Here is a 25639-nt window from a genome sequence, read left to right as displayed (position 1 = left end):
TTCCTACTCCCGGGTCGGGACGGCCTGGAGAATTACAAACAGGACAACAAAGGAACGAGAGGCCGGTGCTTCGGGAACCAGGAGAGGAGGACAGCGTCTGCGGCCTGTCCTCCACAACCCAACCAGAAAACCAGACCCACGCTGCATGGAAACATTTCCGGCTCCCAGTCAGAATGCAGCCTGTGCCCTGCTCTGCCTTCACTTACGAGTCCTGTAACTAGTTTGCTGGTGAGTTTACTGCGACTGCTGTCAACCTGCTTGTTACGAGCCGAGTTAGATCAGAACAAAAATGGTCAGCTCTCCTTGGAGAACTTGACTTCTCTATTTTACACAGACCATTTATTAAATTAGAAGGCTGAAAAGTAAAAACGTATCTTACAATCAAGGAGGAATCTGGACCCTGGACCCCAACAGAATGATCAGAAACGCAAAGCTCTGAGGACCGTTTCTGCCAACACTGGCAGGGCGCCTGCTGGAAACGCCTCTCTCCTCACCAGCACAGAGCGGCAGCTAGCTGCACGGTGCCCCGGCCCCGGGTGCCCGAGCCAGACGGCCCCCACCCCACCCCCAGGGGCTGCCTGGATGGGGAGTGCAGACATGAACGCGAAGCCGGGGCAGGAAGGGCGTCTGACTTAACGAAGGCCTCACAGGCATGACCTTCCTCTGACCCAGTAAAGAAGCATCCATGGAAAAGGACCATGAGAGCTGGCAGGTCTGGGGCCGCCCTGAAGCTAAGACTCCCGTGAACGGAGGCCCGGGCGGGGCGGCTGGGGCAGCGCGGGGTCACCTGGGGCTGGGGGCCCGGCCTGTGTGGAGCTGCGCCGAGTGTGGTCAGGTCACCGCCCAACAGTCTAGGGCTGCAGCCGAGGAACCATCGCTCTCGAGCATCTGAGAAGAGCCTGCGGCAAAGGCACAAGTGGTCCGAACCCACCAACCAACGCAGGTCTCCCCGAGCCGGGGCCACCGTGCACGCCCGGGGGAGACAGAAAGCGGCACTGCACTTAACCTACATGGAGGGAAGGGCTGCAGCCTGAGTCCTCCTAACTTCCTCGGGCTGGCCTTCCACTGACGTCCACACGGTTGGGATCCACCTCTATGTCCAAAGGCTGGGCAATGACTCCAAAGACAGAGCGGTCACCGCGACTTACCGCGGACCGCAGTGGCCACAGCCAGTGCGTCACTTCGGAGACACCATTCAGATTTGATTTCCACGGGGCATCACCCAGCCTGTCCCCATCCTCTCTGTCCGCGGCCGGAGCCAGGGCCAGGGTAGCATCCACACGGCAGGGCGCCTCCTGCCTCTTGGGAAGACCTGCCAGCACTGACGGTCACCAGACTGCCCTCTCTGTCGCCCAAACTGACCCACAGGCCTGGGCCCAACCTAGTCTCCCTAAATTAACATCGGCAGTAAAAGCCAGGAGTTCCTAAATGCCCTTTAATAAGCAAATACAAGACTGGATCTGTTTCTTACACCCCAGTTTTCGTTCTGTTGCCAGAGTGCATCCCAGGGGGAGCGGTGACCCTTCGGGACAGCATCACACAGAGGCGGGTGAGACAGCAGGAGAGACTGAGGGCCCAGGGCTCGGGCCAGGGCTCCCGACGCCACGCCCAGACCTGGCTGCTCTGCACTCAGGCTGAGCTCTGCAGCCGAGGCTGGACGGGGGTGAGCAGCCCACGAACACCACCAAGGGGAGGAGACAAGTTTTCAGCTGAAACTTCTAAGTGACCCCAAACCCGCTGTCAGTGGGTTCTGTGTGCCTTGCGTTAATGGGCCTACCCGATCAGGTCGCGTCACCGCAGGCCACCAATCAAACCAGAGAAGGCTCGGCGCGAAGGCCCTGGTGGGGGCAGCTGCTCCCAGGAGAGCCTCCCGGGACGGCGGGAAGGCGGGCGCGCACACGGGACACGGCCCTCCGACCAATGCGGGAGAGGCCCCCCACCCGCCGCGACCACGTCGAGAACGGCTGCAGGAACCGAAAACCACATGCATCCCGAACAAGGGTGTGGACTGGGCTACACAGACGTCCGAGGAAGGGGCTACGCAGGGTGCGTTCACGGGGATCTGCTGGGGACGGTGCTCCTGGGAGCTGGGCGGGCAGGCGGGCAGGCGGGCTGGCAGCGGGGCACATCTAGGACTCCTCGCCCATCTGCAGCAGGGAGTTGATGGCCGCATCCTTGCTGCCCCGCTGGGCCTCCAGCACAGAGCGGATCACCTCCCGGTCCATGTTGGGGAACATGTCCTGGATGGCCTTCAGGTCCTCCTCGCTGCAGCGGGGCTGGGCGCTCACGGCTGGGGGCAGGGCCACAGGCACCATGCCGGGGCTGCACACGGCGGGCATCCCTGAGAGCAGGAGACAGGGGTCAGGGAAAGCAGCACCTCCGACGCGCGGGCTAGCCGCCCTGGGGGTCGGCCCCCCAGGTCTCGTCTCCCAGCGTGACCTCAGAAACTGGCCAGACACTCGTGAGAAACCAGGGGCGAGCAGCCCCCCGCCACTCGGTCCCCGGCATCTCACATGAGCCCACTTCACAGCGGGGGTGGCAGGGGCAAAAACAAGCCTAAGAACGTGTGCATTTACACCACAGGGGTCAATTCTCATCCATCAAAGGCCACAAAACAGTTCCCTCCACCTGAGAACGAAACAGCAAACCCAGTCTATGCTCCTCTGCCCCAACACCTGAGACTTTCACGCCGTTTCCTCTGTCACACATTCCAGAACAGACTTTCCCAGCTTGGCACTCACATCACAATCAGACACTGACGGGGAAAGAAAACTCACCCAGCGCGTGCCCAGCACGTGCCCAGCCTTCCCCGTGACAGCAGACAACCCACGAGGCGAGGTGCTCACGAGCACTGCCGCGCCGGGGCCTGTGCGCTCGAGCAGAGGCCCTGGGGCCCCGGACACCCAGCCCCGCCAGCTACACGTGGGGCTCCTGGTATCACTCCCTCACACCAGCCACGTCCCCTCACTCCCTTGTTAGACACAGGTGACAACTGAGAACCTCACGGCATCTCAACTGCTGGAAGGTTCAGTCCGAGCACCTGGTGCCACCGGACCCCAAGACAAAGCTTTGACTCCTTGTCCTGAGATGGTCTCGTGGGGGAACCCAGACAAACGTAAGGAAGGAGAGTGTTAACAGAGGCTCCACGCCTAACCGAGTGCAGAGCCTAGTCAAACACCTCTCTGAAAAGTACAAACGGATTTAAAATCATTAGTTCTGGGACTTCCCTGGTGGCACGCTGGTTAAGAATCCGCTTGCAGGGCTTCCCTGGTGGCGCAGTGGTTAAGAATCCGCCTGCCAATGCAGGGGACACGGGTTCGAGCCCTGGTCGAACATGCCACAGAGCAACTGAGCCCGTGTGTCACAAATACTGAGCCTGCGCTCTAGAGCCTGCGAGCCACAACTACTGAAGCCCGCGCACAGCAACAAAGACCCAACTCAGCCATAAATTAATTAATTAAAAAAAAAAAAAAAAGAATCCGCTTGGCAATGCAGGAGACGCGGATTCGGGCTCTAGTCGAGAACTAAGATCCCACGTGCCGCGGGGCAGCTAAGCCTGTGCGCCACAACTGTTGAGCCCGGGGGCCACAACTACTGAAGCCCGTGCGCCTAGAGCCCATGCTCCACAACAAGAGAAGCCACTGCAATGAGAAGCCCACGCACCACAACCAAGAGTAGCCCCCGTTCGCTGCAACTAGAGAAAGCCTGCGTGCAGCAACGAAGACCCAATGCAGCCAAAAATAAATAAATAAATTTTAAAAATAAAATAAAATAAAATCATTAGTTCTTATAAACTCAAAAGCACAAACAATCTGCCGAACCAGGCTGGGAGCGCTGGACTGAGAAGTTTAGGACATGATTTCCTTTCCTGTCTGAAGTCAGAAGATCCTAAAGGCGGCTCAACGCCGTCCAAACCAAAACTGGCAGAAGGGCCGACAAGTGTTGAGACGAGGTCGCATCGGCTGCAGGTGCGCGACTGAGGCTGCGCTGGACACACACGGCTGCCTCCAGGGACAGAGGGGACGGGACGTGCTCCCAAGGCAGCAGCAGAGCCCAGCCCCTCCGAGTCCCTCCGGGGCCAGCCGGGCCGAGCACCGGCCCACACACCCCGCCCACCGGCCTTTAGTCCTGGCCGTCCTGAGAGGCGAGAGGTCGCTTGGGTCCCAGGCGGGCACTCAAACCTGGTGAGGCCAGGGCCCCCAGGTCATTCCATGAGCCCAGCAAGGTGCTCGCCCACCGCCTTTCAGAAACGGGGAGGGAAAGGGAACCCGGGACTGGGGATGGCTGACAGCTTCACTCCGCGAGCCCCCCGCCGTCCGCCCTGGCCTGGTTCGCATCCAGGCCACACCCCCACCGCCTGCATTTCTGACACTTCTGGGAACAGTGGAGACAAACTTTAGGGGGCACCCTGGCTCTCCTTAGGCCCCTTCCGCCAGGAGGGTCTTGGGTTGTAGCGTGGGAGGCAGGCGGTCCTAGGGCAATTAACTCGGGGCCCCACAGTCTTCACCTCGCTCTGGACGGAGTTTAGAGGATTTCGGGGACGTGGCCACCACCGTGCACACGGCATCCTCGGCGTCACTTGGTCTCTCCGGTGCCCCGAGCCTCCCGCCGCCCATGCACTGCCCGGGTTTTACGGTGGTTCACGTGGGGGGCGAGCTGAGCCCAGGACCCGTCACGGCCCCGGATGGGAGCCGCTCACAGGCTGACGTGAAGGCTCAAAAATCCGAAGGCGGAAGAGCCACAGCCCAGCTGGACTTTGCTGTGCTGTGCGAGCCGCGCGCTCAGAAAGGTCGCCAGCGCGCAAGGTAGGAAGCTCATAAAGGGAAAGAGATGGGAGAGAAACAGCAACGCTGGAGCCCGGGGTCCATCCACCCAGCAGGAAGTGATCTTGTGCTGCGGTGATTCAAAATGCTTAGGAATCACATTTCAGCATCTCCATAAACCTCCATAGAAACTCGCCTTCCCTGTGCCAACAGAGAAAGGCAAAGCCTATTTCCTACACGCGCACGCAACGCTCAAATGTAACAGCGGACCCCTGGTTTTGGGAGGCTCTCCGGGCATCCCTTGGAGACCAGGCCCAGACTCTAGCCCACACCCCGAACCCCCACGCGCCTCCCCGCTGCTCGAACGCCCGGGGAGGAGAAGCAGCACACACCTGTGATGGGCACGTAGCCGACGCCCTGCTGGTACACAGTGGGCATCAGGACCACGGGCTGAGGCGGCATCATCATGGCAGCCGGCAGTGACTGAAACACACCAAAGACAATCAGGGGTCAGAGAAGAACACAGCACACATCCGAACCTCATCACTCCCAGCCTCGCCAAAAGCGTCCTGGGAGGGACAGTGCAGGGCCTGGAGCCCAGTCACCGGGCCCAGGATCGAGGTGGGTCCAGCCAGGCCCTGCATCCCGTCCAGCATCATCAAGTCCCTGCCCACACCGACACCCCAAAGGCTCCTCTGCCGGAGGACTCGGGTAGAAGGTGGCATCAGGCCTGCTGAACCACGGCTGAGACGTGACCAACAGAGAACCCCGCTCAAGAAAGGAAACCTAAGCTTAAACTCCAGGGTCAAACCGCCTCTCTGTTTATAATTCTTTAGTTAAGTACAACGATGGCTTTCCGTCTACGTAGAAACGCCTGTTACAGAGGCACGATGGCATGTTCACGAGTAAACTCACTGATGTTGGGACCTGCTGTGAATCAGTCCAGCACCAGAAAGGGGGTGAGACAAAGTGCCAGAGGAGGCGGCCGTGAGGCTGGGCAGTCGGTCCCACCCAGGGCCCCTGCACCCCCTCCCCGCGTCCACATGCCAGAAACACCTGGGAGTAAGGGCGGGGATGCCGGTAAGCCCGGGAACGGCACCCCAGTGGCCATGGGCCCGCCGGCCGGCCTCACCGTGTAGGACAGGACCAGGTTGATCATGCCCTCCTTGTCGTCGCCCTGCCGCCCGCTCAGGCTGTACCATTCGTCCACGACCTTGCCCTGCCTCAGCGCCTCGGGGATTGTCACGTGCGTCCAGGCAATGCGGTCGTCCATGGAGAAGGCTCGCTGGGGGGCGACGGGAGATGGCGGTGACCCCAGGGCTGCCCGGGAGGCCGCCCCACTCCCCCAGCCCTCCCGGCAGGGTGTGCGCGGCCCGGGGCCGCCCCGCTCTCTCCACCTCCTGTGGGCGCAGGGGGAGGGAGGCTCCACCGGGCCCCTGCAGACGTGCGCCCCCCACAGACCACATGCTCCCCTCCACCCCAGGGCCCCAGAGGCGACGGGGCCGGGTGTGAGGGAGGACCCGGGAGGAAGGGAGGAAGGCAGAACCCTGGGGACTGTGGCCACTTCCCAGCCCCGCTGCCCACCCCCACCTCCCAGCCCCGTCAGCCGACCACAGGCGAGGGGGCAGCCGACCCGGCCTCAGGAGCGGTGGGACACGCCCAGGCAGGCCCTCGGAGGGCCAGGCTGAGTTAGAGCCCAGGGCACCCGACGGCCCAGCGACACTCGGGAGGTTCCTGCCACTCACGCCACCCAGCCACGGGCCCTGACCACGTCACACCTGAGCTGCGTACAGATAGCGGCTGCCTGACCTGCCTGGTCGGGTGACGCCCACACGCTGGACACAGGGTGGTGACGTGTCTGAATGCAAGTTCTAAAGACTCTGCAGGGGAAACGTGCTTTTCACTATGCTGGGGACACCAGGACACCTGTCACAAAGCCACAAGAAACCTGAAGTTCTGGAGCGGCTGAGCGGCCCCCGCGCGGCGCCCACCTCGTCAAAGATCTCCAGGTAGAAGGAGTCCACACCCGGGGGCACCGTGCACTGGATGACCTTATTCCAGCGCGGGTTCTTGGCGCCGTTGTGGGCTGTGGGCGTCTCGTACACCGCGTAGCCCAGGCGCAGGCGGCAGTACGGATCCATGCGGGTCATGCCGTAGTTCTTTGCCAACTTGGCCTGAAATAAAGCCGATGTATGAGACGGGGCAGCGGCTGTCACAGTGGAAGCCGCAGCTCAGCTAAGTGGGCTGCCCCTTCCACTCACGGCTTCCAGAGATTTCTGGGTGCCGACCCACCGGAACACGGCTGTAACTGAACCGTCAGCCCTCCGTATCCGTGGATTTAAGCAACCGCAGATAAAAAATATTAGGAAAAAACATTCCAGAAAGTTCCAAAAAGCAAAGCTTGTATTTGCCACACCAGCAACGAATTTTATAGCTCTACACTGTGTTACGACTGCACGCACACAGCATCTACCGCGTGTCAAGTGTTACGAGTAACCCAGTGATGACTCAGTACACGGGAGGACGTGTGTCGGGCACGTGCAAAACTGCACCGCTTTATATAAGGGACTTGGGCATCCTTGGATTGTGGTGTCTGTGGGTCCCAGAACCAATCCCAGGGACGACCGTGCTCTGGGACCCAGGAGGGAGGAGAAAGTCCAGGCTGGGTCCAGCGTTTCTGCGATCAGGCACCCGGCGCCGTGCCTGACATTCAGGACACACCGGCTGCTGCTAGGCAGGGGCTGGATCCCCACCCAAAGGAGGAGGAGGGTGAAAAGGGCAGGCCGTCCCAGGACAGAGCCAAGAGCCACCGAGAAGAGAAGCAGGGGGACGGGGCCACCCCGGAGAAGCAGGGCCCAGCCAAGGCCTTCCCTGCGCCCTCGGAGAGTGACCGTGCTGGCTCCCCGGCCCCGCTCCCGCGCAGGAGCCTTTCAGCAGTGACCATCCCTGCCCAGTGCTGCATGGGGGCCAGGGGTGCAGGCAACTCATCTTGGGCACCAGATGAGGCGGAGCCCACCCACATCTCACATAGGTCACGGGCCCACCTCAAGCCAGACGCGCTGCTCGGGACGGCTGGGATGCGTTTGTAGGCGCAAACGTGAACACCGATGAGCACATCAGGCTGTCGGTCGGGAAGTACTGACTCCCAGTGGATTATGGGCTTAAATGTAAAACCTAAAACTGTAAAACTTGCGCAGGAAAAACCAGAAGAAGTCTTTGCCATCTTTTAGGCAAGGTCAGCAAAAGCACGGCCCAGGAAGGACAGCTGGCGGCTCCCTGGGGACCGTGAGGAGGACAGAGCAGCCCCGTCTGCGGCATCAAGTCTGATCACAAACCCGTGTCCAGGACATAACGGACCCACAAACCTCAGCAATGAGAACACAACACGGTTGAAAAACAGGCAGAAGATCTGAAGAAGAAAAGCTCGACGCCAGTTAGCACGTGAGAAGACGCTCCCCACCATCGGCCATCAGCGACACGCAAAGCAGAACCCCATGAGGCCACAAGGAGCTGCTGGACGGGCTCAGACCCAGCCCGCCGGGCCAAGCCGCCCACCCCCAGAGCGCAGGAGTCCCGCAGGCGGCTGGGAGAAGCCACGGTGTGGCAGTGCAGGGACCAGCCTGGCAGCTTCTCCAAAGCAGACTCCACCCAGCTCGGGAGTTGGGAGTCCACTCCGAAATGGGAACTCACGCTCACACAGAAGCCCGTGCTTCACAGCGGCCCGGGGCTGGGACCCCCGTCCCTGCTGGGCAACAGACAGACTCGGGAAGTGCCCCGGGGCCTGAGCTTGGTCAGCACTGCGGTCAAGGGCAGGCCCACCGACAGGCAGAGGGAACTATCTGTGTTGCTGGGGAAGCTCTCTTCATCACAGGGGTGGACAGGCTCGTCAGAGGTCATTGAAACACAGGCTAATTCAAATCAGTGCATTTTAACATATGTAGATCATATTCAGTAAGGTCGATTTTTTAAAAAACAGCAAAAAATTCCCCAAAGCCCTGCTGCCTGCACTGACACCCTCTCTCTTCTCCCCTCTGGAAGGCTCCGCACAAGCCCCTATTCTGTCTGCGAGCCTCCTTGCCCCCCCGCATCCCCCACTCTCGTGCCGACTTCCCCAGAGCTCTGGCCGGGGCTGCCCACGACCGCACGTCCCCGAGCCACCACCCCTCCATGCAGGCCCAGCCTGAGCCCCTCAGGACGCCCGCCTTATGTCACTGCTGGACCTCTGCCCTGCAGTCCACAGTCTCCCGGCCTCGGCCCCCTGCCTTTAAAACATCCTCGACTTAACGTGTCCGACACCGAACCGCGAGTTTCCTTCCCGGCCTGTTCCTCCTGTAATTTCCCCCATTTTGGTCGAGGCTCCTCCATCCCCTGGGTGCTGGCAACAGGCCTTGGGGTCACATACCCGCCTGCCCCCACGTGGGTGCGCCCCGAAGTCGGCTGGTTCTCCCCCAGGAGCACCAAGCGCAGGGCCTTCCAGCCTCACCCACATCTTCCCGACACAGACCCCGAGGGAGCCCTGAACTCCAGCTCAGGACAGGGTGCCCACTCAGAGCCGAGCCCCAAGGCCACAGGACCCCCAGCTGGCAGCACCAGGAGGGCCTGGCCCTGAAGCAGCCCCCGGCACAGGGTGGCGATTCCTGTTCATGCTGTACTTTCCACGATAACACCTGGGCCGCTCCACACCTGCCCCCCAAGCTCGCCATCGGCGCACCGCACCCCGGCCCTCAGGGCGACGCAGGCGTTTACTGCCGCCCTGCCCTGCCCTCCTCACCCGCTGACTTCCTGCTCCTCTGTCTGCAAGAGCAAACACGGATCGCACGGGCAATGTCTTCCCAAAAGCGCCCGGCAGAGGGCCTCAGCCCTCACACGCTGTTGTCTTCACTGTGAATTCACTAGAGCAGTTCTCAGGACGGCAGATTTTCCCCCCAAAACTCCTAGAAGCCGCCCTGGTATTTTCTGGAAAACACGTAGCAGCAAAGTCTGGAACGGGCCTGATTTCCGATAGCTTCAAGGCCGCTGTTTTGTCTCTGTCTATCCGCCAAGGCTTTTCCGGCTGAATAATCCGACGCTCGTGGCCTGAGCAAGGCCAGCGGCCCGTGAGTGCGGGAGGCGCCTTCCTTCTCCTGGACCCCGACTGGCCCCAAGGCCGTGCTCTGCTCACGGCTGCTGCCCTCTGCAGAGGCCCGTCTGCCACCGTGCTCTCCTCCCGCGCCCCCGGCACCACGAAGGGGACTCGGAGGCCTGGCCTGCCCGCTTCCAAGTGGCTCCCCTGAGGCATCGACTGGGCTGCGCTGTCGGCACGCGAGTGTCTGAGGAAGGCCACCCCGAAGCTTACTGGGCACAACGACTCGCCAGGCACGGCCCTGGTGTCTGCTGCGGACAAACGGACAGATGGACAGATGTCTCTGCCTCCCGCGGCCTCACGCAGCCCGTCAGAGCAACGTGGCAGCGCCCTTTCTGTCCTGACAGCACATCTGGTTCTCCCGGGGGCCGGGATGACCGGGCAGCAGCCACACCGCCCCTTCCCCGGCACCGGCAGGGCGAGCGGCACTCCGGACCCCTTCTCTAACTCTTCCCGGGGAAACCCGGGCGATCGTCAGTATCTTCACATCCATCGCTCTCCACGAGGTATGTGTTTCCAGAAAAACGGGATCAGAGGAAGCCCCATCCATCCACGTGGCAACATGCTACGACAGCGAAGGCCCCGCCCCGCCCGCTCCGGCCCCCTCCCCCGCCCCCCCCACAGGCGGCCACACCCACCTGCACCACGGTGATGCTGAGGCGGCCCACGGTGCCCAGCGCCCCTCCGTACTGCAGCTGCTGCGCAGCCTGTGCGTCCAGCTGGATCTGCTGCTGCTGCTGTGTGGGCGTGATGCGCAGGAAGTCCTGAGGCAGCTCCCCGATGTACACCTGCGGAGAGCACGGCGGTCAGGGCTGGGCGCCACCCGCCCACAGGACGAGGGTCCACGGCGGCAAGATATCCACCCTGCGGACCCCTCCCAGGGCCTGCACTCTCGGCATCAGGATGCGCAGCAAACGGGGGGCTCTGTGGAGGCCCGAGTGCGTCTCCGCTCTGAAAGCAGGCCTCGCGTCCTCGCTGGGCCTGGGGGCCTCACACGCTCTGGTCCACGTGTCCACGATCCCTTCCCCAGGACCAGGACCGCCGCAAGCAAGGCCTGTCCACCGTGAGCGCTGTTCACGGGGTGAAACCTGAAGCTTGGATGTCCAGTGACTTGGAAAGGCCTCTGTGCTGATACCCTTCAAACATCTCCACGAGAAACTTGCGTGCAAAAACGCCCCGGAGACCAAGAACCCAACAGATTAACCACCAGAAGCCCGGATACCTGGCCCTGGACAGGTGAAGTGATGGGGACACACCTGATGGGGACCACACTCAGGGACACACCTGAGTGTGGAGCCTGGGGGCTCCAAGAGTGACGACTCCCAAGAAGACCGCAGGAGACCATGCACGGAGAGACGGCCCACAGCCAGACGGCCCGACCGCCTGTGTTCAGAGCCCTCGACAGCTGCACCGTTGCTTGCCCCCCGGGGGGGTGCGGGCCTGGAGGGGCCACAGTGCGAGCAGAGCCCAGGTGAACAGGAGGGAGCAGCCGCAGGACCCACGATGGAGGTCTGGCTGCTGGGGGGGAAACCGGGGCCACAGGCCCCCTCAGCCGCACAGGGGACGTCACAGACCCCAGCCGCGGGCCCTGAAGAACTGGATGGAAACGGAAAGGAAGACCCCAGCGTGTCACAGCGAGTTCTGGCAACTGCGCTCACAGCAGCCGCCAGGGACCACTTGACGTCCGGGCGCCGCACGACACGGGGGTCTCTGCTGCGCAGACCAGACGGCACCAGGCAGGGGCCCAGACAGCACCCCATCCACCTAGCTCACAGCGCCCCTGGGAGAGCACCTCCCCCAGCGAGCGCCCCCAGCGCCTTTCCTATCGAAGGTCCCTGGGAGGGTCTGGGCCTGGAGATCATGCGCTCCCACCAAGGCTGATGGAAGCGCACACAAGGGCGCTCGCTGGCTCCCAGCAGCCCGCACGCCGACTCTGCACCCAGGGGCCTAGCGCTCCCGCTGCTTCTCTCTAAAAGCAAGCCCCCCGCCCCCCCCGGCCCTCTGTCTGGGAGCCAGCTCTGCGTCTCACACCTCCGCTGCATCAAGGGCCCAGCCCAGGGCAGGGGAGGGTGCCCCCGGAGGCTGCCCCCCAGAGGCCCCGGCGTTGCCAGGAGAGGAGCGCAGTGCCTTCCATTCCCTCCCCAGGGCATCGCAGGCCGCGTTTCCTGGGCGCGTAGTGCAGCCGAGTGGGTTCCAGGACAGGCCCTCGAAGGAAAGCGGGTGGTGACACCCTGTGGGCCACACCCCTCAGGAGGGCTGAGATGCCCAGGACACGCCAATCGTCAATTCCTGCCAGCGCCAAGACCAGGCCCCCGTGACCCCCCAAACGCACCCCATCCAGAGCCCCTCAGGCTCCTTGCCGTTTGCCCGGTACTCGTCTTACTGAAATGACTCTCCCAGGGGTCGCTGGCGCACAGACCACACCCCCGCCTGCTGGCCTGAGGAATGACTGCCCACCTCAGCGCCAAGGACCCCACAGGGAGCAGGCCGCAGGGGGACATTCAGTGGCGAGAGTGACAGGTCAGGAAAGGCCTCTCTGTTCCTTCACTGATCCTGTCTTGTCAGGAGCTCCTAGAGGTCATGAAACTAGAATGAAATGAAACTCCTGGGGGGTATGTTCCCTCTTTACTGTACTCATCTGGGTTCTGGGGTTCAGCACAGTCCACACAGGAGCCACGCGGGGACAGCGGGCCACGCTGAGGCCTTAAGGGAGGGGGACCAATCCCACGTGGTCAGAGCCTGTGAGGGGCGGGGGAGGGGGGATCACAGCCCAGGGAGGAGGAGCCTCCAGGTCTGCAGGGCCACCCGCCTGAAGGCACCCTGGGGACACCTGCCCTAGGCCCGCCCGCCAGAGACAACAGCAGGGGCGAGGCCCAGGGTGATGGCGGGTCAGGGCAGGGCATGTGGGGCTCAGCACCCGGCGGCTGACGGCTGCCCCACCAGCCAACAGGCCCCGTCGCACAGCAGCCCCAGAGGCCTGCGGCAAGCAGTAGGCTGCACGCTCATCCCAGCGCCCGACAGAGAGGCCCCGGGACGCGCCCGCTGAGGCCTAGGAGACACCTGCCAGTCACGGCACGGGCCACTGACGTTCTTCCATCAGTTCAGCATCTTCCCAAAGGAAGTTACAAGGAAAACTCCAACTGCCAGCCGACACCTGCAGCCACGGGGATGGGTCTCCACACGGGTCACCGCCCCCCACAGACACACACACCCTGCTCCTTCCTCAAGTCTCCAGCGCCTCCTGCCGATGACCTGGTTTCAGGAAACAGGAAAAGAGGAAAAAGCCCAGAAGCAACAGGGAGGGAGGGCTGGCGCCGTGGGGGGCTCCCCAGAGGGTGCCACTTAGTCCCTCCCGCCACAGTCCTCTTCCAGGTTTCACTGCAAAAACCTCTGTGTCAGCTCTCCTCCCCTATTCCTATCCCTCAGGCCTCCCCCAACTTTCTAAATGACCCAAACCTGGAGAGGCCACTCAAGCCAGGACGTCTGGCTGCCCCAGCCCTGCCGGACACAAGCTCCGGACGCGGGGACTGAGACACGGCGTTGACTGAGCACGAGGACGCCGGAGGGTCAGTGACAGAGACAACGCCACCGGCCCAAACGAGGACCAGACCACAATGCTGACAGGACAGCAGCGTCTTCCACGGGGCCTTGCCCAGGGATCCCGGAGCCTCTCACGCCAGCCCGGGGTCTGGGTGCGAGCGAGATGGATCACCCTGTCCACACCTGAGTAAAATGAAACAGCCAGTGACGGGCCAAGGGGCGCCGGGGCCGGGCATCGCACTGCAAGTCTTTCAACTTCACCGTATGTGCGGATTTTCACGCCAAATGCTGGGGGGAAATCACTGCTCCCGTGGCGCTCGTAGTTTAACAAAAGAAGACAACTGCTGAAAGTCGCAGCGCTGTACATAATCACAGGGTGAGCACCCCGGGGCAGGTGAACAGCCGGTGACGTAAGACGGTGTAGACGGCTGAGGCCACTTTGGGAGAAGACGCCACCTCAGCAGAGGCCTGAATGGCATGAAGGCGGCGGTCATGCAGAGCCTGGGAGGGCTCTGTGCACAGGCCTGGCCAGGAGCCCGCCAGGCAGATTGAGGCAGGGAGGTGGCTGGAGCAGAACAAGCAAGGGAGAGCAGGAGGGTGCAGCAGAGGACAGGAGTGTCGCACCAAGGCCACTGATGGGCTCTGACTCAGAGATGAGGAAGGGAGCAGGTGAGCAGCCGGGGCAGGTGAGCAGCCGGGGCAGGTGAGGAGCCGGGGCAGGTGAGGTGCCGGGGCAGGTGAGCAGCCGGGGCAGGTGAGGAGCCGGGGCAGGTGAGGAGCCGGGGCAGGTGAGGTGCCGGGGCAGGTGAGCAGCCGGGGCAGGTGAACAGCCGGGGCAGGTGAGGAGCCGGGGCAGGTGAGCAGCCGGGGCAGGTGAGGAGCCGGGGCAGGTGAGGTGCCGGGGCAGGTGAGCAGCCGGGGCAGGTGAGGAGCCGGCGCAGGTGAGGAGCCGGGGCAGGTGAGGAGCCGGGGCAGGTGAGGTGCCGGGGCAGGTGAGCAGCCGGGGCAGGTGAGGTGCCGCACACGCACATCTGGCTCTGCCTGGCGCCCGGCCCCAGCGTGTGACAGTGGGGGGTGGGGGGTGGGGTGGGGGCGGGCGGGACCAGTCGAAGGGGTGCGGTTAGTGTGGGTGAAGCAGAGGCTGAGAAGGAATCCGATGCTGGACCTGCTCGGTAGGCAGAGCCACAGGAGCGGCTGAGTGGGCAGGAGAGGCGAGGCCGCCCAAGGGGACGGGGAAGCCAGGGAGGGTTCCAGGGAAGGAAAGGGCGGGTCCGTGTGCGATGTTCTTGGGAGACAGGGAGCCGCTCAGGATGGTCAGCCTGGGGATGAGTGGGGTGGGCGCCGACACCCCCCAAGACCCCCAAGGGAGCAAGACGGACAGAAAGGAGGAGCCGTGGAAGGAAACCCGTGTGAAGAACGCGACCCTAGGCCGTGAGAGGCCATCACACCTGTGCCCACTGCCGCGGCCGTGCCCACAATGAACCCGCCAGACAAGCCGCTGCGGGGCCCCCGCCCGAGCCCCACCCCCACTCAGTCACCCCCGCACCTCGCAAAGCACAGGTGGCTTCCCGACCTGCAGGACCCTCTCACCGTCAGCTGAGGCAGCTGCCCTTCCTGGGCCCCCAGCCCCGCACCGCCATCCTCCCACCCAGCTCCTGTCCAGCTGGTGGTGAAGCAGAATCACCAGAGGGAGGTGGGTGGAATGGGAGGTACACAGGCAGGACTGCAGGCGGGGAGCCCGAGGAGTTGGCCAGGTGTCTGAGAAACGACAAGTAACGCAGGGGCCGAGCAGCCCCCAGGCCGTATACGTGGGAGGGTACGGGCACAGAGCTGCTGGCCACAATGCCCAGATAGATGCCACAGACACCGACAGAGAGCAGAGCGGGGGAGCGGAAAGAGGGGCTGGGGGTGCTCTCAGATGCGGGAAGAGGCACAGGGCTGGAGCACACCAGCAGCTCAATGGCAGATGCCTCACAGGGACCTTCACGTCCCAAGAGAAGGAGCCTGTGCGCCCAGAATCCCAGACAGCAAACATACCTTTCAGGAACTAGAGAAAGCAGCACAGTGTCTCAGTCCCTGTGAGCAAGCACCAGCTTATCAAGGTAACACTGCCCCTGGGAGGATGGGGAGAGGCCACCCGACGCAGCAACCCATCAGGAGGAGGGCGGTTACAAGGGTTAACCTTGCAGCGCAAAGTCCGTACGTTAACATTTCCAGGACAACCCCAAAGAGAACAGAATGACAACATGTGTTTTCCAAACCGGCAGAAACCAAAAAATGGAACTTAAAAAACTATATTTAATCAATCCAAAAGAAGGCAAGGAGAGAAAAAGAAACAAAAATAGACAAATAAAAGCACAAATGAAAGTGTTAGGAACAAAAAGTGTGTGTTTAACTATACACATAAAACCATCTAACACATTCCAGCTAAAAGTGAAGAAGACAGACTTCAGATTCGACCTAACAATCCAGCTCCACGTTGCTGACAACAGACCAACCTGACACATGTTCTGAAAGATGTGGTCCAACAATGAAAACCCCCTCAGGCAAACACTCCCTAAAAGAAAGCTGGCGTTGCCATGTGGCATCAGACCAAACAAGAAAGGCCTGTGCATGGCCAGCGGGGTCACCACACGCAAAAAGGTCCAACTCACAGGAAGACGGGGCCATCCTAAACCAGGATGCGCTCCTAACTCACCCTGAGAACCCAGAGCAGAGCTCACGGGGACACGGGCGATGGTCTAGACTCCAACAGTGCGGGTCCACAACTGTACCCGAAAAAGAGAAAGCCAAGCGCAGGCCTAAAAAGAAAAACAACTCCTTCCTCTGAACATTGGAAATGAAAGAGAAAGAACTAAGCAGCTGTCTTGCCTTTCCCATGCAGACTGTATTTAAGGACAACCAGACAGCGTTCATCTATACAAACAGGTCCAGCTAATAAATGCAGAAGAAGTGACAAAATTCAAACATCAGGGGCTTCCCTGGTGGCCCAGCAGTTAAGAATCCGCCTGCCAATGCAGGGGACACGGGTTTGAGCCCTGGTCCGGGAAGATCCCACATGCCACGGAGCAACTAAGCCCGTGCCCCACAACTACTGAGCCAGCGCTCTAGAGCCCGCGAGCCACAACTACAGAGCCTGCATGCCACAACTAATGAAGCCCGCATACCTAGAGCCCGTGCTCCACAACAAGAGAAGCCACCGCAATGAGAAGCCTGCGCACCGCAACGAAGAGTAGCCCCCGCTTGCTACAACTAGAGAAAGCCCGCTCGCAGCAACAAAGACCCAACGCAGCCAAAATAGATTAAAAAAAAAAATTCAACTATCACCCTCTGCCACCCCCAGTGAAGTCAATTATCAATTCGTGCAAGGCTGATGAGAACCTGGACATCCCCGCCCACCCAGGCATCCAGACAGCTCACCCTCAGGCCTGACAAGGGAAAAGACATGACAGGAAGGAGGGGCCACACTGATCAACCAGCATCTCCAAAAGCAGGACAAGTGGTCCCTACTGGCCCCCTTTGGCCTGGACTCAATGGGACACACCACACATCTTAGCCTGTGACCAAGCCTTGGCCGCCGTCCCGTCGAGCTGACCGGCAGCACTGTGGTCAACAGTGGCAGGTCCCGCAAACCCCCCCTGACCCGAGTTCTACCTCAGAAGGCAGAGAGGCCCCCACACAGGTACTGCTGTGGGTGCCCATCGGGTGCTTTTTAGTAGTTCGTGGACCAGACAAAATCACAGCATGGAGAAGGTCTGTCAGAACAGAAACACCACCACTGCTGAAAGCGGGCAGACAGCACAGGGCTGGGCATCCCTCGGTGGCCATTCAGGGAGGGACTCACCTGCAGACGCAAACACCACGTCTCCTGGAACTTAAGCAAATTCCTAGCCCCTCAGGCTCCCCTTCTCAGGGACAAAGGGAACCTCCCCAGACCCGTGGGACCCACCCTTCTGCTTCCCATGCCCGAGGACTCTGCCTGTCCCTCCTTCACCACGAGCGGGAAGAGACAGTCAGACTTCAGAGTCAGCCCAAGCGAGCGTGAATCCAGGCCCTGGGAGCCCTGCTGAGTGACCCTGGGCCGAGGCTGAACCCCCGTCCTGTGTGGGTAGGGCTGGATCCCCCCGGCCGAGGGCGGACCCTCGGGAGAGCCGCCCAGCCAGGATCCGGCATGGGGAGCACCTGCCGGATGCCCCAGCTGGACTTGCAGCTTCTGCCACGAGCCACGCCGTCCCGCGGGGCCTCCACCGCACCACACACACGACAGCACGTGGGAGCTCCTTCAACACCAAGTCCGTACACCCTGGCAAAGGAAGAGGTCTCCACCAGACCCCGAAAACCACAAAAGGAAGGGTTCTCCAAGTCTGATAACCGGCAAAAAAGCCTTTACGAGTACAGTTAACCCAGAGGGGGTGGGCCAGCGGGGAGATGTGGAAACGAGAGGATGTGTACCAGGCAAAAACCTTAGGGGGGGAAAAAAAACAGTAAAAAGTAAACAGTCCACTGTAGCAACCAGATCAAACGCAAGGCCAGATGCACCTGCACTGGTGGCCCCGCCCTCTGGCACAGACAGCCCTGCTCAGGACCCTTCCTGGCCTTGAAGCAGCAGCCCCCCATCTCCCAGACCCTGTCCCACTCTGCTTTCCATGCTCTCCCCTCCCACCACCCCACAGCTCCTGCTACCCCATCGAGTCTCCAGTCAGAGACCCTTGCCCCAACACCCTTACTCAGCCCGGCCCCGGCCCCGGCCCCGGCCCAGGCAGGCCACCGTTCACCCCGACTTGAATTCAGACCTCAGGGTCTGAGAGTGGATGCTCTGTGAGACCCTGAAGGCAGGCGTCACCGTACGGTGCCACCCAAGATACCGAGAGCACCCACACCATCTGGGCAAGCCACACAGGCTCCAGGGCGCCCAAGACCCCTGAGCCCCCAGCAGCTCTGGCCCGGACCGAACCTTACTGCACGAGCACAGGTCGTGGAGGGCAGCCCTCAAACACCTGCTGGTCTACGCATGGGGCCCACGACACACGGACAGAAGGCCCACGACCACTCGGGTGGGTCAGCCGGGTCATCGAGACCCCGACAGCACAGGCCCCAAGTCCGGACACCGTCCGCCGCCCTGGCCCGGTCACAGCCCTGTCACAGCACATGGCCGACGTCCCCCTTGGTGAGAGGAGGGGCCCACCTTCAGCAAGCGCTCCCTGCGCCCGGCCCCGAGCCGGCTGTGTGTTTGCCTGTGGTTCCCAGCAGGCTGAGGACACGTGACGGGCCAGGAACGGGGCCGGGCCGCTTGCCCATTACGCCACCGCTCCCCTCCCGAGGGAGCCACTAATTTGCTCCTTGTGCTGCTCCGATGAGCCACTTGCCCAGAAATGAGAACGTGTCGACAGACACTCGGCCTGCTGTGTAGCTCACTGTACGCAGTGCCGGTGAAGACGCGGAAACGCTGAGAAATCACTCTACTGACTCTGGGGCGTTTCCACACCCAGTCGGCTAGGAACTCCCATCAGGTCCCATTCAAACGCTCAGAACGAGCGTCTGTGCCCAGGGGGGTTTCTAACAAGCCCTGGTCTTCCTCAAACTCAGAAAAACGTTCTGTGGCTTCTTCTCCAGTCGGGAGAAACACAGACAAGACTTGTCAAGCCCGACTCGAGGGTGAGGAGCCCCGGCAGCCGGGGGCTTACCCTCAGCAGCGGCTTTCTGAGACAAGGCACATCAGAGTGTCCACAGAGGAACCTTGTCCCGACTCAGAAGGACCCAGGTGTCCGCCTACCGTGCGTTTCAAGACGCTGTGATAAGAACCTCACTACTCGTGAGGACGCACCCCAACCCAGTCCGAACGCCCGGCTGGAGGCGAGTCCCCAGGAGCCGGCCTGAGCCCGTCTGGACTCGCTCGCCGGCAGCGACACAATAAGCTGGGCCAGAAGACAGGACGCGAGGGCTGCGCGGAAGGGCACCCAGCTCGCGGCTCCCAGACCCTCATTTGTCACTTAAGAAACCGAGGAACAGAGCCGGGCCTGGGAGCCTCCACCATCCAAGAGCCTGTCCAGGGTTCAGGGTGCTTCTCTGGGTGCCTCCTCCTCCCGAGGACCCACTGGGTGCGGGGCCTCCCCCAACCCGGGGACCCACCCGGTGCGGGGCCGCCTCCGTCCCGGAACTCCCTTCCGCTTGCCCGGAGCCCGGCGTCGGGCCCTCCCCTGCGCCCTGAGGCCGCGGAGCCCGCCCCCAGCCGGAGCCTACCGGCCCGCGCTGCGTGCTGACGGTGGTCGCCATGGTCTGGCCGGCCTCAGGCCTCGCCCTCCGAGAGGTGACGCGCCGGCGACCCTTCGCGCGGAACCGCGATCTAACTATTACCCCGCAAGGCCGCCGCCGCCACAGTCAGCTGACGGCCGGCCCCGCCCCCGCACTGCCCACTGCGCCGGCGCAGCACCGCCCCGCCCTTTCCGGCGCCGGGCGCCTGCGCAGTCGCTCCCCGCCCCTCGGCCCCGCGAAATGGCTCCCGAGCCGGCAGTGTGCGCATGCGCGCCGGGCTGTGGGGGGTGGGGGGGGCGGGCCGTGGGGCCGGGCCGCGGACTGTAGGTGCTGGTGCATCCGGCTGGACCCGCGGCCGGAGCGGGTCTGTGGCCCCGCCGCGCCTCGCCGAGTGACCGGAGTGACTCGGTGCGGCGGCCGCCCTCCGTGTGTGTCCGCGGTGAGGCCGCGCGCTGACCACTCCGCCCCTTGCTTCCCGCCGGCCGCTCAGCAGGGTCTTACCCGAGGCTGCTGGCCGAGCTTCCTCTGGAGACCACGGAGCTTTGCTGTTGTCCGTCCGAGGAGGAGGAGGTGGAGAGGCCTGGCTTCCCCTAGGCCTGGTGTTCTGCTGTTGACACAAGCAGTTTCCCAGGCACTGCGATCAGACAGGGCTGCTGACCACTCCAGTCACGGGTGGACCTCCTCCGCCACCCGAGCTGGGACACTGCTGCCTCTTCCCATTACAGCTTCACCTTCTAGATGGGAGTTATTAAGAAGCTTCCAGACAGCATCCAATCCACAGCAAAACCCCGCTTCCTTAAACCCTCCCCAGAACCACCTACAAAAGCCCCAATTCTATAAGGAGTCCTTTCTAATACCCTCCAAGTCCCCCGGTGCATCCCCCAGGTGTGTGGTCTTCTTAGCTGCAACCAGGAAGAATCCCAGCTTGTTGAGTTACAGGTGTGTTCCTGGTGGCCTGCCTGGAGGGCACTGACACACCCAAGGTGTGAACCGTCCTTTTCCTGTGTGTACTTCCCAGAGCCCTCAGAAGTAGCCAGCCCACTGCATAGTCTTTGTAACCCCGCATTTGCCATAGCGACTAAATATCTCATCCACTTGGCCACACATCTGTTTGCCCTCCACTTGCACCACATCCCATGCCGCCATTGGTGATAATTTGAGGAATTGGGTTGCCCCTGGATGACACAGCCTCCTGGTACTCCATTTCCCCGGGCAAGGACTTTAGCCACATGCTCATCAAATATATGTGCAACCCAATGCTAGCGTCCCATTTTGAGTCTGTTTTCTGGGGCCACTTCTGGTGGCAGTTACGGTATCAGTCATGGTCCCGGCGAGAAACAGATAGCATGCGCGGAAAGATCACTGGAGGGATTTCAGCAAATCCCTCCAGTTTACAAAGGAGGGGCAGAGTTAAGTGAATAAGCAAAGCATGAGGGACTTCTTTTAACCTCAGGAAGTGGCCACCGCTCCTGGCCTTGAAAGGACAAAAGGAGGAAGCAGTAATCAGGGAGAGAGGCTTCCTCAGCAGAGGAGTGGAGCCACTGCCAACCACAGGCTTGCAGGGAGGCACCTGGGGAAAGAAACACCCTGACCTCTCTCATCGCTAGTCTCTACAAGTGTCTACCATTAACCTAACCAGGTGATGCATTCTGTAGGCAAACACTTCCTGGGGCACAAAGAAAGGCAGAGAAAGGTGGAGAGGGTCTGGGAGGCCACACAGAGACTCTTCTACATGTGCGTCTAAATATCAGTGATAACTAGAGGATACAGTTTTATACCATTGAAAGGAGCAAAAAAAGAAGAGACAAAATGTAACTTTTTTTAAAGTGTTAAGGAAAAATTATAAAATTTGATCAAAAGACCTTAAGGAAGACCTGAATAAGTTGAGAACTGTTTACCATATTCATGGATAGGAAGGCTCAGTATCAGAAATATGTCCATTCTCCCCCAAATTGCCCTACAAAAGAAATTCTCATTAAAACCCCAACAGGCTTTTTTAAAAGAAGTTTAACAAGCTGATTCTAGAATTTATATGGAAGAACAATGGCTGAGTAATAGCCAAAACGTTCTAGGACAAGAAAGAGGAGAAGGAGGAAACAGAAGGAAACTGTCCTAGGAGGTGTCCAAATGTACTCCAAAACGACGGTAATTGAGCCTATGGTATGGATATGGGGATAGACAAGTTCACCAATGGGACAAAATCTGAAAACTTGACTTAGGAGGGTGTTGGCACTGCTGAGCAGCCGGGAAAGGAAGTATCTTCTGATACTCTGTACTAAAACGATTGGTTCTACTTAGGAAACAACTTGAAATTGGACCCCTACCTTATGCTGAACAAAAAAGCAATTCCTGGTGGAACTGATCCAGTGAAAATTTGATGAATTCAATACCTATGTCATGTTTGTAAAGGATAAAATCAGAAAAAGGTGGCACCTCTCCTCTGCTCCATCTGGGAAGGGTTGAGCAGCAGTTGAAGTCTTGGGAGAGAACACGTAGGATGAAAGGAGAGACGCTTGGTGAGTCAAACATGAGGACAAGTTGTTCAGCAGACCAGCACCACCTGGCCCCCAGGGTGCTGACCACATATCCCTGAGAAAGGCAGAGGGAGCTGATGGGCAGAAAAAGTGAGAGTTAGGTGGACCAGAAAAGGAGGTTTCAACCCTAGAGTGGGGGTTAGGACCAAAGCAAGGTGTAATAGTGAACCATCCTCATGGAGCCTTACCGAGTGGAGTGGTATGGCCATAGAGGTGGCCAGAGAAGACATCCTTGGCAGGAGAATTGCAAGAGGGACAAAACTGGAGGCCAGGGGTCCAGCCAAGTGAAGTCCTGTAGAAAATGTAGACTGTGAAGGGAATTCTAACTTAAACACCATCTCCTCCCCCAACTGCTTACATTTGCTCAGAGACCCAACACCAACACTCAGGACCCTGACCCTGTGTGTCACCTGAGCGATGTCATCTTCCTGTGTAATCCTCATTGTTCCCCAGTCCATTTCCATGTTGTCATGGGAGGTGAGCTCTCCGTGGCCTTTCTGGGTCCAGGTTTCAACTCACAATGGCACCCACAGGTCCCAGTATTCATGGAACATCCCAATGTACCAAGAGCCCCTGATAGCTTCTTTGTATGTCTTTGGGTGGCATTCTTGAGTAACAGTGATGATAAATAACACCTTTGCATGTTTCATAGGTGTCAGGCTCGGTGTGTATAATCTCATTTAATTTACAGTACGGTCCCATGAGGCACATGCGTTTGTCATCTGCCTGACAGAGGGATAATGGGCAGGTGAAGGACAAAAATGTTTCAGTGTCTAACACCAACGAGTAATGACTGTCCAGAATACAGAAACACCTCCCATAAATCACAAGGAAACAGGAGACCAGATGGTAAATGGACAGATATTGTAAACTGGCAGTTCCAAAAGGGGAAGCCCAAAGGGTCGACAGGTATGGGGAGGGGCTTCCAGACTCACTAAGAGTAAGAGAAATAAAACAGTCATGAGACACCACATTACACCCATCAGAAAAATAACAATTAGGAGGGGAGGGAGGCCAAGGGCAGGCGAGAACCCAGGCGAGGGCGGCTCCGCAGCTGGGCTTAGTGGACTAGACACACCGCAGGAGCTCTCTCCTGAGCATACGTTCCGGAACATTCTCACTCTGACCCACAAGAGACACATTCAGAGCTCTTTGTTGTTTCTGTAGCAGAGTTGGCAACCTAGTCGCCCATCTTTAGGGGAATGAATCAGTAGGATGTGACGCGTACACACCATGGGTGCAATGCGACAGGGAGAAACAATAAAGTGGTTGTTTGTAGAACAGCTTGTATGAATTTTTTAAATCCACGCAAGATAATTAAGCAGCAGGTTTTCAAGACACCGGACATAAAGCAATGAGGGTCAGTGGTCCCTGTGGGACGGGGAACAAGTGAGCTCAGCTGTAGGACGGCCTCTGCTCACTGCCCGGAGAGAGCTTGCAGGCTGCAGGGCAGGGAGGGTGACCAAGGGGCAGGGCAGGGGTCCCCCTGAGCTGAGGGGACTTGGCCGGGAGCCTGAGGAGGCCGGGGAGGCTGGCATTCGCCGGCGGGGGGGGGGGGGGGGGGGAGTTCCTGCGCAGAGAAGGGACTGCTATCTGCAGAGACTCCCCCTGGAGACTTCAGCTGAATACAGACCAGAGCACACATGGGATGAAACTGCTGAGGCACGAGAGAGCGCCACCTGAAAGAGCTACAGAGATAATACCGTTAGCCAAACGGGGCAGGAATAGTTCCTGTTCCCACTAGTCAGAGTAAAAAGCCACATAACCAACAGGACACTGAGTAGGGTATGCAAAAGGCTTTGCCTTGAAGTTGCCGGGGATGAAGCGGGTCGTTTTAGATGGTAAAGGGATACACTTACCAAGAGGACATAAAAATCCTAGAAGTTTCTACATCTAGTTGTAGAGCTTCAGAATTCTTGGAGCAAAACCAGATAGAACTGCAGGGAGAGAGACAAACGCACAGCCGTCGCTGGAGATTTCAACACCCTCCCCTCCGTATTCAGTGGAACAAATAGAAGCCTCGTAAAGGGAGGACAGACCAGGACAGCACCAACAGCTTGATCTGACCGGCATTTGTAGAAAACTCCATCCAACAACAGCATAATACACAATTTAAGTATTCACTGAACATTTACCAAGATAGACCATATTCTGGGCCAGAAAATAGTCTAAAATGATTCAAATCATGCAAAGTATATTCTCTGACCGAAACAGAATTAAATTAGAAATCAATAATTAAAAGATATCTGGAAAAGGCACAAAATATTTGGAAACTAAATCACAAAGAGCTAAATAACCCGCGTATCAAAGAAACCCAAAGGAAAGTTAGGCAGCATTTTCAACTGGATGAAGATGAAAATGTATTACATTTTGTGGGATGCAACTAAAGCAGTACATAGGGGAAATCCATGCCTACGTTAGAAAATCACTGACCTCAGCATTCACCTTCAGACACTAGAAAAAGAAAGGCAAATTAAATTCTAAGTAAGCAGAAAATAAGGAGGAAATAAAAGGCATTGAAGAGGGACTTCGCTGGCCGTCCCGTGGTTAAGACTCTGTGCTTCCACTGCAGGGGGCGCGGGTTCTATCCCTGGCCAGGGAACTAAGATCCCGCGTGCCAAGGGGCACAGCCAAAAAAAAAGTCATTGAAGAAATCAATGACATAGAAAACAGAAAGACCACAGAGAAAATTGGTAAAAACAAAAGCTCATTTTTTAAAGAAGATCAATAAACCACTAAACAGACTGATCAGGAAAAAAAAAGATAGAAAACGTGAATTACCGATAGGAGGAATGATAAAGTTGGCATCACTACAGATTCTACAAAACATTAGAAGAAGAGTAAGGAAATGTTATGAACAACTTCACTTAGGTTAAATGAGATAGAATGAAATAGACAAAGTCCTTGAAAGACACAAATGATCAAAGCTCCCTCATGAAGGACAGTTCTGTCTATTGAATTAAAAACCTTTCCACCAAGAAAACTCCAGACTCAAATGGCTTCGCTGCTGAGTTCTACCAAAATTTGAGAAAAAATAACATCAATTCTACACAAATTCTCTTCTAGAGAACAGGAGAGGAGAAAATACTTTCCAACTCATTCCATGAGTCCAGCATTACGCTAGTACCAAGACCAAACAAAGACATTACAAAAGAGAAAACTGCAAACCAATATCCCTCATGAACCCAGATGCAAAATTCTTAACAAAATTTTTAGCAAACTGAATTCATCAACATATAGGAAGGATAATTTATCATGACAACGTGGCATTTAACTCAGGAGTGCAAGGGTGGTTTAACTTTTGAAAATCATTATACGATGCAATCTACCACATTAATGAGCTGAAAACAAAAGCAAAAAACAAAAAACAGATGGTTGTCCAAATAAAGGCAGAAAAAGCATTTGACAAACTCCAAAGTCCACTCCAT

At 59.0% G+C, this 25639-nt stretch overlaps 1 protein-coding gene across 5 annotated transcripts; it reads right to left on the bottom strand.

The window, feature by feature from the left end:
* Positions 1-312: 312 nt before the first annotated feature.
* TOLLIP (toll interacting protein) lies at positions 313-19840 on the bottom strand. Of its 5 annotated transcripts, none has more exons than XM_073809366.1 (6): positions 19555-19835; positions 10524-10673; positions 6755-6937; positions 5896-6048; positions 5156-5246; positions 313-2341 (listed from the first exon to the last, which is right to left on the bottom strand). In XM_073809366.1, the coding sequence occupies exons 1-6, from the start codon at positions 19696-19698 to the stop codon at positions 2130-2132; spliced, it is 933 nt and encodes a 310-aa protein (XP_073665467.1). In that variant the 5' UTR covers positions 19699-19835; the 3' UTR covers positions 313-2129. The 5 variants fall into 5 exon arrangements, with proteins under 5 accessions (XP_073665467.1, XP_033717349.1, XP_073665468.1 ...); XM_033861458.2 differs by having other exon boundaries at positions 19666-19831; XM_073809367.1 differs by lacking the exon at positions 5896-6048 and having other exon boundaries at positions 19555-19840.
* Between the last annotated feature and the right edge of the window lie 5799 nt (positions 19841-25639).

This window comes from Tursiops truncatus, chromosome 8 (assembly GCF_011762595.2).
Source record: "Tursiops truncatus isolate mTurTru1 chromosome 8, mTurTru1.mat.Y, whole genome shotgun sequence".
Lineage (NCBI taxonomy): Eukaryota > Metazoa > Chordata > Mammalia > Artiodactyla > Delphinidae > Tursiops > Tursiops truncatus.
The sequence above is the reverse complement of the archived record's forward strand: the minus strand, read 5'-3'. Positions and strand labels throughout refer to the sequence as shown.